The 13,601-nt window shown below is 47.3% G+C and overlaps 1 protein-coding gene across 1 annotated transcript in view; it reads left to right on the top strand.

The window, feature by feature from the left end:
- Positions 1-2,511: 2,511 nt before the first annotated feature.
- ANKRD35 (ankyrin repeat domain 35) overlaps positions 2,512-13,601 on the top strand; it is a 90,010-nt gene continuing 78,920 nt past the window's right edge. Inside the window, exon 1 of the mRNA XM_069728793.1 lies at positions 2,512-2,586. Within this exon, the coding sequence (XP_069584894.1) occupies positions 2,527-2,586 (60 nt within the window). The 5' untranslated portion in view covers positions 2,512-2,526. The remainder of the gene's footprint in view (positions 2,587-13,601) is intronic.

Genomic DNA, 13,601 nt, shown 5'->3' with positions numbered 1-13,601 from the left:
CTCACTTCTCCGCTTTCTCTTGTGGTGCCCTATACCATAAGACCAAGCTTTCTCACAGGCATGGCACCCAATGACATCTCTGCCTCTCAGATACAAGGAACCCTAAACACTCCAAGCTCCAAAAATGGAAAACCACTTAAAGATTACATATAAAGGACATATTAAAAATAATGTGGGCTAACCCTGTCATCACATACCGCTATATACATGAGTCTCTCACTGTAAATATAACACATTAGATGTAGTGATGAGTGAGTATACTCGTTGCTCGGGTTTTCCAGAGCACGCTCGGGTTTTCCAGAGCACGCTCGGGAGATATCCGAGTATTTGTTATTGCTCGGAGATTTAGTTTTCATCACCTCAGTTGCATGATTTACGGCTTCCAGAAACGCTGAATACATGTGAGGAATACCTGTTTGTTATGGAATTCCCACATGTATTCAGCCAGTCCAGCAGGCAATGAAAACTATGTCTCCAAGCAATAACAAATACTCGGCGATTACCCGAGCAACGAGTCTACTCACTCATCACTAATTACATGTCATGAGGGTAAACGCTCCAAATTCTTACATCCTCAGCACCCGGGAAGTCAGTGTCTCACAGCAAAACCAGTCTCAGTCCATGACTCAGGATTAGTCAGCAAGGCTCTACCCTTCGCAGTAAATGCTCATTGTATTTCTAAGGAAAAAATATCCGGATTTTCCTGTTTGGCATTTGCTGACAATAGTATAACGGTGCCACCATCAGGGATGGGATTTTACAAAATCATATGCACAGTCTGCAACGTAAAGTGCGGAAATGCCGTGATGTGTGTTGGTCCCCATGTGGAAAGTCTGCTGTCATTCATGGCACAGCTGTCGGGTGATCTGGGACTTCCCTGTCCCTAACACTAGGGGGCACCTTGCTCCCCGGGATACTTCAGATGGTGAAGATGCCGGGGCCTCCACCCTTGCCTTATCCCCTCAGTTAGCCCTCCGTCTGTTCTCTTCCCCCATCCAGGGAAGAGGGGGTGCTACTGTGCACCGTAGTACACCAACCAGACAAACGGGGCAACACAGACAAGGGTTAACAGAAAACTCCAGGCATACAAACTATTCACTCACATATAACAGAGTAATGTACCGGGGTGTAGAGGTAGGGGAATAAACAAAAATAGAGTAGGATAAGGAATTACCATGCATACAAACCAAGCAACAGTCACTGATAACTCCTCCAACTCTCCTTCTCATACAAACTCCTCTCCCTCCATTAGCCATGCAGCAAATGCTAGCTCTGACAAGGATTAGTACCAGAGCGTAGATTATAAAGGGAAAAGGAGTGGCTAACCCGAGCACTGCTGTGAGCATAGAGATTTCCAACATGGCCGATTAACTATTGTTCTGCCAGAGGGGATAAACACATTAAAAATTAAGAAGTGCTTCTTCTCAGCGGCAGAGTAGGAGCAATAATCAGATGGTGCGGTTATCTGGCTCCACACTGTCGCTGTAACCCCGTACAGATTTCATCTGCACCTTAGTGATCATTTTCCTCACTAGATTCTGATTTTAAAGTCTGCAGCTTGGCAATTCTCGGTGGGATTACAATAGCAGCAAATCCACAAGAAAATCTGCAGTATAAACTGGACATCATTGTTGGAATAGAAGGAACAAGGCGAAGAGGAAGACCAGCAACCCATGGCTTGATACTATAAAGATAACAGAGAAGACCCTGATGGACATATCTAGGCTTGCATGAGATCGGACTTCCTACAGTTTGTTCATCCATGAAGTCACCATGGCCTGAGATCGAGCAGACCGTTAAATCAATACATCTGAAAGCAAAGAGTTTCTGCAGATACAGTGAGGAAAAATCAGAAACAAAATCCCGACTGTTATTTTTTTATACAGATTTAGTTGTGGGACTTTTTGCTGTGGAAAGTCCTGTGTGAACGTAGATCAAAGCCGATCTTCTGTGTGTAAGCGTGACAATGTAATATCTACTGCTCGAAGCATGGTGGTGACCTGAGGTCTTTTTTTTCTAAGTTTAACACGGGAAGGAAAAGGTTAAATAATCACCACCATATTGTGTAACTCAGCCCAACCCTGCTATTATCATACACAAGGGCGTCCCTCGGAGCGATTGTCAGAGGCTTAAAATAGTCGTGCTGTGAGCGGTCCCACAGCGCCCCTCCTGGTCATCCCACCACGTACAACCTTACAAAAGTTGGAGGTCAAGAAGTGGTGTCCTAAATGGGATGAATCTGCTGAAATGAGAATGGTCCTAAGGAAGATATTAACCCACCAATAGCCACAAAGCGGTGACTTCTGGGATATTCAGACCCATTCGGTGGGAGGGATCCAAGTAATGTGTCATTGTGTTATGACGGCAGGTGTCCGCACACAGAGAATCGCTCCCTGCCCCCCTACATAGTCCTGCTGCCAGGAAAGGTTTCGCCTCTATTAAATGTGAGTCGGCTGAGCTTGTCTGCAGGTAGCGCCGGTGTCTGCCATCGCCACCTGTATGCCAGGGAGGATCGTCGAGGAGGGCATGGCAGCAATGAGGAAGTGGCAGACCTTATTCGGCAAGCAGACATACAGCCCGTCAGCGGTGAGTAAAACAGGAGAGGTGGCATGAGGACACAAGGGTCTGCGGAGAGGGTGACGAGTACGACCTGGCGTGAAGGGGGCATAAGTGTACTACATGCATATGGTTCAGAGACACTGCCCTCACATTAATATTATTTATTATAGCGTCATTTATTCCATGGAGCTTTACATGTGAGGAGGGGTGTACATAATAAAAACACGTTCAATCATCCTGAACAATACAAGTCAGGACTGGTACAGGAGGAGAGAGGGCCCTGTCTGCGAGGGCTCACAGTCTACAATCTCACATCTAACTCTTTGTGACTTGCTGCCTCTTACCGGCCAGGAGAAGACAACCGTAATGATCCCTCGACAGAATGAGTGTCAGGAAGTTTATGATACAGATCCCAGTGCTGAGAACCTCATTATGATTATGAGGCCCGTCAGTACAGTACCAAGATGCAGTGGCTGATGGGAATTCTGTGGAAATGTTTTGGGTTTTTTTTGTTGACACCAAACAGTTATTTAAACCCCAAATAAACATCATCTGTCGACAACCCCAGGAAATTCCTCAAACCTGCTACCATGGGGAGAAGTTACACATAGCAAACAAAATAGACAAAATTGTGAGTCCTCAGTGGTGGATCCGAATAGACGAGCAGAGCAGCCACCCACTTTCCTCCGGTGTCATCAGGCTCAGTATTAGGCTGCCGTCACACTAGCAGTATTTGGTCAGTATTTTACATCAGTATTTGTAAGCCAAAACCAGGAGTGGAACAAATAGAGGAAAAGTATAATAGAAACATATGCACCACTTCTGCATTTATCACCCACTCCTGGTTTTGGCTTACAAATACTAATGTAAAATACTGACCAAATACTGATAGTGTGACAGCAGCCTAACACAGTATTGGAGGCGTCACATATTCTACACAACAGTGCACAGGAATAGTGCAGTCATCAGACAAGTGATGGGAAGCAGACCTATCAGTGTGGGGAAGGGAGAGACAGGGGCAGGAAATATCGCTGCAGTTCATGGATAATGAGGGTGAAAGTTTTAGGGTGCGTGTCCACTGTCCGGATTACATCTGGATTAGATGCAGATTGAAGGCTGCGTACAACCGGAGCGTTCAACCCACAGCGTCCAGATGTTACAGCATAGTGGAGGGGATTTTATGCGTTTTCGGACATGCAGCGCGTCTGTTTACCTTGCAGCGACGCTCCGTCGCTGCAAGGTAAATCACAGGGCCCTATGTATGGGGTGCGGAGATTCCAGATGTGTGCAATGAACACATCCGGAATCACCGCGCGTATAGAGGGGGGCGGAGCTTTGGGAGGAGCGAGTTTTCCGCTCCGTCCAAAGCGCCGGCAATCCGGAACGTGGAACTTACCCTTATTGTCCACAGATAGAGGTCTGGTGCCTGGTTGTGACGCCCCCACAATGTCTGAGGAGGGCTTCCCTTAACCCCTTCATGACCCAGCCTATTTTGACCTTAAAGACCTTGCCGTTTTTTGCAATTCTGACCAGTGTCCCTTTATGAGGTAATAACTCAGGAACGCTTCAACGGATCCTAGCGGTTCTGAGATTGTTTTTTCGTGACATATTGGGCTTCATGTTAGTGGTAAATTTAGGTCAATAAATTCTGCGTTTATTTGTGATAATAACGGAAATTTGGCGAAAATTTTGAAAATTTCGCAATTTTCACATTTTGAATTTTTATTCTGTTAAACCAGAGAGATATGTGACACAAAATAGTTAATAAATAACATTTCCCACATGTTTACTTTACATCAGCACAATTTTGGAAACAACATTTTTTTTTGTTAGGAAGTTATAAGGGTTAAAATTTGACCAGCGATTTGTCATTTTTACAACGAAATTTACAAAACCATTTTTTTTAGGGACCACCTCACATTTGAAGTCAGTTTGAGGGGTCTATATGGCTGAAAATACCCAAAAGTGACACCATTCTAAAAACTGCACCCCTCAAGGTACTCAAAACCACATTCAAGAAGTTTATTAACCCTTCAGGTGCTTCACAGCAGCAGAAGCAACATGGAGGGAAAAAATGAACATTTAACTTTTTAGTCACAAAAATTATTTTTTAGCAACAATTTTTTTATTTTCCCAATGGTAAAAGGAGAAACTGAACCACGAAAGTTGTTGTCCAATTTGTCCTGAGTACGCTGATACCTCATATGTGGGGGTAAACCACTGTTTGGGCGCACGGCAGGGCTTGGAAGGGAAGGAGCGCCATTTGACTTTTTGAATCAAAAATTGGCTGCACTCTTTAGCGGACACCATGTCAAGTTTGGAGAGCACCCGTGTGCCTAAAAATTGGAGCTCCCCCACAAGTGACCCCATTTTGGAAACTAGACGCCCCAAGGAACTTATCTAGATGCATAGTGAGCACTTTGAACCCCCAGGTGCTTCACAAATTGATCCGTAAATATGAAAAAGTACTTTTTTTTCACAAAAAAATTCTTTTAGCCTCAATGTTTTCATTTTCACATGGGCAACAGGATAAAATGGATCCTAAAATGTGTTGGGCAATTTCTCCTGAGTACACCAATACCTCACATGTGGGGGTAAACCACTGTTTGGGCACATGGTAAGGCTCGGAAGGGAAGGAGCGCCATTTGACTTTTTGAATGAAAAATTATTTCCATCGTTAGCGGACACCATGTCGCGTTTGGATAGCTCCTGTGTGCCTAAACATTGGCGCTCCCCCACAAGTGACCCCATTTTGGAAACTAGACCCCCCAAGGAACTTATTTAGATGCCTAGTGAGCACTTTAAACCCTCAGGTGCTTCACAAATTGATCTGTAAAAATGAAAAAGTACTTTTTTTTCACAAAAAAATTCTTTTCGCCTCAATTTTTTCATTTTCACATGGGCAGTAGGATAAAATGGATCATAAAATTTGTTGGGCAATTTCTCCCGAGTACGCCGATACCTCATATGTGGGGGTAAACCACTGTTTGGGCACTCGGCAGGGCTCGGAAGGGAAGGCGCGCCATTTGACTTTTTGAATGGAAAATTAGCTCCAATTGTTAGCGGACACCATGTCGCGTTTGGAGAGCCCCTGTGTGCCTAAACATTGGAGCTCCCCCACAAGTGACCCCATTTTGGAAACTAGACCCCCCAAGGAACTTATCTAGATGCATATTGAGCACTTTAAACCCCCAGGTGCTTCACAGAAGTTTATAACGCAGAGCCATGAAAATAAAAAATAATTTTTCTTTCCTCAAAAATGATTTTTTAGCCTGGAATTTCCTATTTTGCCAAGGATAATAGGAGAAATTGGACCCCAAATATTGTTGTCCAGTTTGTCCGGAGTACGCTGATACCCCATATGTGGGGGTAAACCACTGTTTGGGCGCACGGCAGGGCTCGGAAGGGATGGCACGCCATTTGGCTTTTTAAATGGAAAATTAGCTCCAATCATTAGCGGACACCATGTCACGTTTGGAGAGCCCCTGTGTGCCTAAACATTGGAGATCCCCCAGAAATGACCCCATTTTGGAAACTAGACCCCCAAAGGAACTAATCTAGATGTGTGGTGAGGACTTTGAACCCCCAAGTGCTTCACAGAAGTTTATAACGCAGAGCCATGAAAATAAAATAAAAAAATTATTTTCTCAAAAATGATCTTTTAGCCTGCAATTTTTTATTTTCCCAAGGGTAACAGGAGAAATTTGACCCCAAAAGTTGTTGTCCAGTTTCTCCTGAGTACGCTGATACCCCATATGTGGGGGTAAATCACTGTTTGGGCACATGCCGGGGCTTGGAATTGAAGTAGTGACGTTTTGAAATGCAGACTTTGATGGAATGCTCTGTGGGCGTCACGTTGCGTTTGCAGAGCCCCTGATGTGGCTTAACAGTAGAAACCCCCAACAAGTGACCCCATTTTGGAAACTAGACCCCGAAAGGAACTTATCTAGATGTGTGGTGAGCACTTTGAACGCCCAAGTGCTTCATAGAAGTTTATAATGCAGAGCCGTGAAAATAATAAATACGTTTTCTTTCCTCAAAAATAATTATTTAGCCCAGAATTTTTTAATTTTCCCAAGGGTAACAGGAGAAATTTGACCCCAATATTTGTTGTCCAGTTTCTCCGGAGTACGGTGATACCCCATATGTGGGGGTAAACCACTGTTTGGGCACACGTCGGGGCTCAGAAGGGAAGTAGTGGTCTGCGGGCGTCACATTGCGTTTGCAGAGCCCCTGGTGTGCCTAAACAGTAGAAACCCCCCACAAGTGACCACATTTTAGAAACTAGACCCCCCAAGGAACTTATCTAGATATGTGGTGAGCACTTTGAACCCCCAAGTGCTTCACAGACGTTTACAACGCAGAGCCGTGAAAATAAAAAATCATTTTTCTTTCCTCAAAAATGATGTTTTAGCAAGCATTTTTTTAGATTCACAAGGGTAACAGGAGAAATTGGACCCCAGTAATTGTTTCGCAGTTTATCCTGAGTACACTGATACCCCATATGTGGGGGTAAACCACTGTTTGGGCACACGTCGGGGCTCGGAAGTGAGGGAGCACCATTTGACTTTTTGAATACGAGATTGGCTGGAATCAATGGTGGCGCCATGTTGCGTTTGGAGACCCCTGATGTGCCTAAACAGTGGTAACCCCTCAATTCTACCTCCAACACTAACCCCAACACACCCCTAACCCTAATCCCAACTGTAGCCATAACCCTAATCACAACCCTAACCACAACCCTAATTCCAACCCTAACCCTAAGGCTATGTGCCCACGTTGCGGATTCGTGTGAGATATTTCCGCACCATTTTTGAAAAATCCGCGGGTAAAAGGCACTGCGTTTTACCTGCGGATTTTCCGCGGATTTCCAGTGTTTTTTGTGCGGATTTCACCTGCGGATTCCTATTGAGGAACAGGGTACTGTAAACCTGATGGAATACTGCTGCGAATCCGCAGCGGCCAATCCGCAGCCAAATCCGCACCGTGTGCACATAGCCTAATTCTAAAGGTATGTGCTAATGCTGCGGAAAACGCTGCGGATCCGCAGCAGTTTCCCATGAGTTTACAGTTCAATGTAGACCTATGGGAAACAAAAATCGCTGTACACATGCTGCGGAAAAACTGCACGGAAACGCAGCGGTTTACATTCCGCAGCATGTCACTTCTTTGTGCGGATTCCGCAGCGGTTTTACAACTGCTCAAATAGAAAATCGCAATTGTAAAACCGCAGTGAAATGCGCAGAAAAAAACGCGGTAAATCCGCAGCGGTTTAGCACTGCGGATTTATCAAATCCGCAGCGGAAAAATCCGCAGAGGACCAGAATACGTGTGCACATACCGAAACCCTAGCCCTAACCCTAACCCTAGCCCTAACCCTACCCCTAACCCTACCCCTAACCCTAACCCTACCCCTACCCCTACCCCTACCCCTAACCCTATTCTAACATTAGTGGAAAAAAAAAAATGTCTTTATTTTTTTTATTGTCCCTACCTATGGGGGTGACAAAGGGGGGGTCATTTATTATTTTTTTTTATTTTGATCACTGAGATATAATCTATCTCAGTGATCAAAATGAACTTTGGAACGAATCTGCCGGCCGGCAGATTCGGCGGGCGCACTGCGCATGCGCCCGCCATTTTGGATGATGGCGGCGCCCAGGGAGAAGACGGACGGGACCCCGGCAGGATCGGTAAGTATGATGGGGTTGGGGGGGGACCCAGGGGGGGGGGATATCGGAGCACGGGGGGTGGGATCGGAGCACGGGGGGTGGGGAATCAGAGCGCGGCAGGCGTGGAACGGAGCACGGGGGGCGTGGAATGGAGCACGGGGGGTGGAACGGAGCACGGGGGTGGTGGATCGGAATGCAGGGGGGGTGATTGGAGCACGGGGGGTGATTGGAGCACGGACAAGAGCACGGGGGGGAGCGGAGCACTGGATGGAGGGGAGCCGGAGCAGTGTACCGGCCAGATCGGGGGGCTGGGGGGGCGATCGGTGGGGTGGGGTGGGGGCACATTAGTATTTCCAGCCATGGCCGATGATATTGCAGCATCGGCCATGGCTGGATTGTAATATTTCACCCGTTATAATAGGTGAAATATTACAAATCGCTCTGATTGGCAGTTTCACTTTCAACAGCCAATCAGAGCGATCGTAGCCACGAGGGGGTGAAGCCACCCCCCCTGGGCTAAACTACCACTCCCCCTGTCCCTGCAGATCGGGTGAAATGGGAGTTAACCCTTTCACCCGGCCTGCAGGGACGCAATCTTTCCATGACGCCACATGGGCGTCATGGGTCGGATTGGCACCGACTTTCATGACGCCTACATGGCGTCAAAGGTCGGGAAGGGGTTAATTGATATAGATGATAGCAACCAATCATCACAACTGATCTTGGCAGCCAATCACATCCCATTTTCTTTATATTTAGCATTTGCAACCTTTCTGGTTGTATGGGAAACTGCTCCATTTTAACTTGGTATGAGATTCTACCATCTTCACAACATCCTCTACCTTGAGTATCGGTGTCATTATCCTGTGCCCCAGATGTCAGCATCACTATCCTGTACCCCGAGTGTCAGCATCATTATCCTGTATCCCAAGTGTCAGTGCCATTATCCTGTGCCCCAAGTGTTACCGTCATTATACTGTAACCCGAGTGTCAGCACCATTATCCTGTACCCTGAGTGTCAGAGTCTTGATCCTGTTCCCTGAGTGTCAGCGTCATTATCCCGTACCCCAGTGTCATTATCCTGTACCCCGAGTGTCAGCGCCATTATCCCATACCCAGAGTTTCAGTGTCATCCTGTACCCCGAGTGTCAGCACCATTATCCCGTACCCTGAGTGTCAGCGTCATTATCCCGTATCCCGAGTGTCAGTGTCATTATCCTGTACCCCGAGTGTCAGCGTCATTATCGTATACCCCGAGTGTCAGCGTTATTATCCTGTACCCCAAGTGTCAGCGTCATTATCCTGTACCCCGAGTGTCAGCGTCATTATCATATACCCTTAGTGTCAGCGTCATTATCCTGTACCCCGAGTGTCAGCGTCATTATCCTGTACCCCGAGTGTCAGCGTCATTATCCTGTACCCCGAGTGTCAGCGTCATTATCCTGTACCCCGAGTATCAGCATCATTATCCTGTACCCCGAGTGTCGGTGTCATTATCCTGTACCCCGAGTGTCAGTGTCCCGTACCCCGAGTGTCAGTGTCATTATCCCGTACCCCGAGTGTCAGTGTCATTATCCTGTACCCTGAGTGTCAGTGTCATTATCTTGTACCCCAACTATCAGTGTCATTATCCTGTACCCCGAGTATCAGCATCATTATCCTGTACCCCGAGTGTCAGCGTCATTATCCTGTACCCCGAGTGTCAGTGTCATTATCCTGTACCCCGAGTGTCAGTGTCATTATCCTGTACCCCGAGTATCAGCATCATTATCCTGTACCCCGAGTGTCAGCGTCATTATCCTGTACCCCGAGTATCAGCATCATTATCCTGTATCCCGAGTGTCGGTGTCATTATCCTGTACCCCGAGTGTCAGTGTCATTATCCTGTACCCTGAGTGTCAGTGTCATTATCTTGTACCCCAACTATCAGTGTCATTATCCTGTACCCCGAGTATCAGCATCATTATCCTGTACCCCGAGTGTCAGCGTCATTATACTGTACCCCGAGTGTCAGTGTCATTATCCTGTACCCCGAGTGTCAGTGTTATTATCCTGTACCCTGAGTGTCAGCGTCATTATCCTGTACCCCGAGTGTCAGTGTCATTATCCTGTACCCCGAGTGTCAGTGTCATTATCCTGTACCCCGAGTATCAGCATCATTATCCTGTACCCCGAGTGTCAGCGTCATTATCCTGTACCCCGAGTATCAGCATCATTATCCTGTACCCCGAGTGTCGGTGTCATTATCCTGTACCCTGAGTGTCAGTGTCATTATCTTGTACCCCAACTATCAGTGTCATTATCCTGTACCCCGAGTATCAGCATCATTATCCTGTACCCCGAGTGTCAGCGTCATTATCGTGTACCCCGAGTGTCAGTGTCATTATCCTGTACCCCGAGTGTCAGTGTTATTATCCTGTACCCTGAGTGTCAGCGTCATTATCCTGTACCCCAAGTGTCAGTGCCATTATCCTGTACCCCGAGTGTCAGTGTCATTATCCTGTACCCCGAGTGTCAGTGTCATTATCCTGTACCCCGAGTGTCAGTGTCATTATCCTGTACCCCGAGTGTCAGCGTCATTATCCCGTACTCCGAGTGTCAGTGTCATTATCCTGTACCCTGAGTGTCAGCGTCATTATCCTGTACCCCGAGTGTCAGTGTCATTATCCTGTACCCCGAGTGTCAGTGTTATTATCCTGTACCCTGAGTGTCAGCGTCATTATCCTGTACCCCAAGTGTCAGTGCCATTATCCTGTACCCCGAGTGTCAGCATCACTATCCTGTACCCCGAGTGTCAGCATCATTATCCTGTATCCCAAGTGTCAGTGCCATTATCCTGTGCCCCAAGTGTTACCGTCATTATACTGTAACCCGAGTGTCAGCACCATTATCCTGTACCCTGAGTGTCAGAGTCTTGATCCTGTTCCCTGAGTGTCAGCGTCATTATCCCGTACCCCAGTGTCATTATCCTGTACCCCGAGTGTCAGCGCCATTATCCCATACCCAGAGTTTCAGTGTCATCCTGTACCCCGAGTGTCAGCACCATTATCCCGTACCCTGAGTGTCAGCGTCATTATCCCGTATCCCGAGTGTCAGTGTCATTATCCTGTACCCCGAGTGTCAGCGTCATTATCGTATACCCCGAGTGTCAGCGTTATTATCCTGTACCCCAAGTGTCAGCGTCATTATCCTGTACCCCGAGTGTCAGCGTCATTATCATATACCCTTAGTGTCAGCGTCATTATCCTGTACCCCGAGTGTCAGCGTCATTATCCTGTACCCCGAGTGTCAGCGTCATTATCCTGTACCCCGAGTGTCAGCGTCATTATCCTGTACCCCGAGTATCAGCATCATTATCCTGTACCCCGAGTGTCGGTGTCATTATCCTGTACCCCGAGTGTCAGTGTCCCGTACCCCGAGTGTCAGTGTCATTATCCCGTACCCCGAGTGTCAGTGTCATTATTCTGTACCCCAAGTGTCAGTGTCATTATCCTGTACCCTGAGTGTCAGTGTCATTATCTTGTACCCCAACTATCAGTGTCATTATCCAGTACCCCGAGTATCAGCATCATTATCCTGTACCCCGAGTGTCAGCGTCATTATCCTGTACCCCGAGTGTCAGCGTCATTATCCTGTACCCCGAGTGTCAGTGTCATTATCCTGTACCCCGAGTGTCAGTGTCATTATCCTGTACCCCGAGTATCAGCATCATTATCCTGTACCCCGAGTGTCAGCGTCATTATCCTGTACCCCGAGTATCAGCATCATTATCCTGTACCCCGAGTGTCGGTGTCATTATCCTGTACCCCGAGTGTCAGTGTCATTATCCTGTACCCTGAGTGTCAGTGTCATTATCTTGTACCCCAACTATCAGTGTCATTATCCTGTACCCCGAGTATCAGCATCATTATCCTGTACCCCGAGTGTCAGCGTCATTATACTGTACCCCGAGTGTCAGTGTCATTATCCTGTACCCCGAGTGTCAGTGTTATTATCCTGTACCCTGAGTGTCAGCGTCATTATCCTGTACCCCAAGTGTCAGTGCCATTATCCTGTACCCCGAGTGTCAGTGTCATTATCCTGTACCCCGAGTGTCAGTGTCATTATCATATACCCTTAGTGTCAGCGTCATTATCCTGTACCCCGAGTGTCAGCGTCATTATCCTGTACCCCGAGTGTCAGCGTCATTATCCTGTACCCCGAGTGTCAGCGTCATTATCCTGTACCCCGAGTATCAGCATCATTATCCTGTACCCCGAGTGTCGGTGTCATTATCCTGTACCCCGAGTGTCAGTGTCATTATCCTGTACCCTGAGTGTCAGTGTCATTATCTTGTACCCCAACTATCAGTGTCATTATCCTGTACCCCGAGTATCAGCATCATTATCCTGTACCCCGAGTGTCAGCGTCATTATACTGTACCCCGAGTGTCAGTGTCATTATCCTGTACCCCGAGTGTCAGTGTTATTATCCTGTACCCTGAGTGTCAGCGTCATTATCCTGTACCCCAAGTGTCAGTGCCATTATCCTGTACCCCGAGTGTCAGTGTCATTATCCTGTACCCCGAGTGTCAGTGTCATTATCATATACCCTTAGTGTCAGCGTCATTATCCTGTACCCCGAGTGTCAGCGTCATTATCCTGTACCCCGAGTGTCAGCGTCATTATCCTGTACCCCGAGTGTCAGCGTCATTATCCTGTACCCCGAGTATCAGCATCATTATCCTGTACCCCGAGTGTCGGTGTCATTATCCTGTACCCCGAGTGTCAGCGTCATTATCCTGTACCCCGAGTGTCAGCGTCATTATCATATACCCTTAGTGTCAGCGTCATTATCCTGTACCCCGAGTGTCAGCGTCATTATCCTGTACCCCGAGTGTCAGCGTCATTATCCTGTACCCCGAGTGTCAGCGTCATTATCCTGTACCCCGAGTATCAGCATCATTATCCTGTACCCCGAGTGTCGGTGTCATTATCCTGTACCCCGAGTGTCAGTGTCCCGTACCCCGAGTGTCAGTGTCATTATCCCGTACCCCGAGTGTCAGTGTCATTATCCTGTACCCTGAGTGTCAGTGTCATTATCTTGTACCCCAACTATCAGTGTCATTATCCTGTACCCCGAGTATCAGCGTCATTATCCTGTACCCCGAGTGTCAGCGTCATTATCCTGTACCCCGAGTGTCAGCGTCATTATCCTGTACCCCGAGTGTCAGTGTCATTATCCTGTACCCCGAGTGTCAGTGTCATTATCCTGTACCCCGAGTATCAGCATCATTATCCTGTACCCCGAGTGTCAGCGTCATTATCCTGTACCCCGAGTATCAGCATCATTATCCTGTACCCCGAGTGTCGGTGTCATTATCCTGTACCC

The sequence above is a fragment of the Ranitomeya imitator genome, chromosome 1 (genome assembly GCF_032444005.1).
Source record: "Ranitomeya imitator isolate aRanImi1 chromosome 1, aRanImi1.pri, whole genome shotgun sequence".
Classification (NCBI taxonomy): Eukaryota; Metazoa; Chordata; class Amphibia; order Anura; family Dendrobatidae; genus Ranitomeya; species Ranitomeya imitator.
The sequence above is the reverse complement of the archived record's forward strand: the minus strand, read 5'-3'. Positions and strand labels throughout refer to the sequence as shown.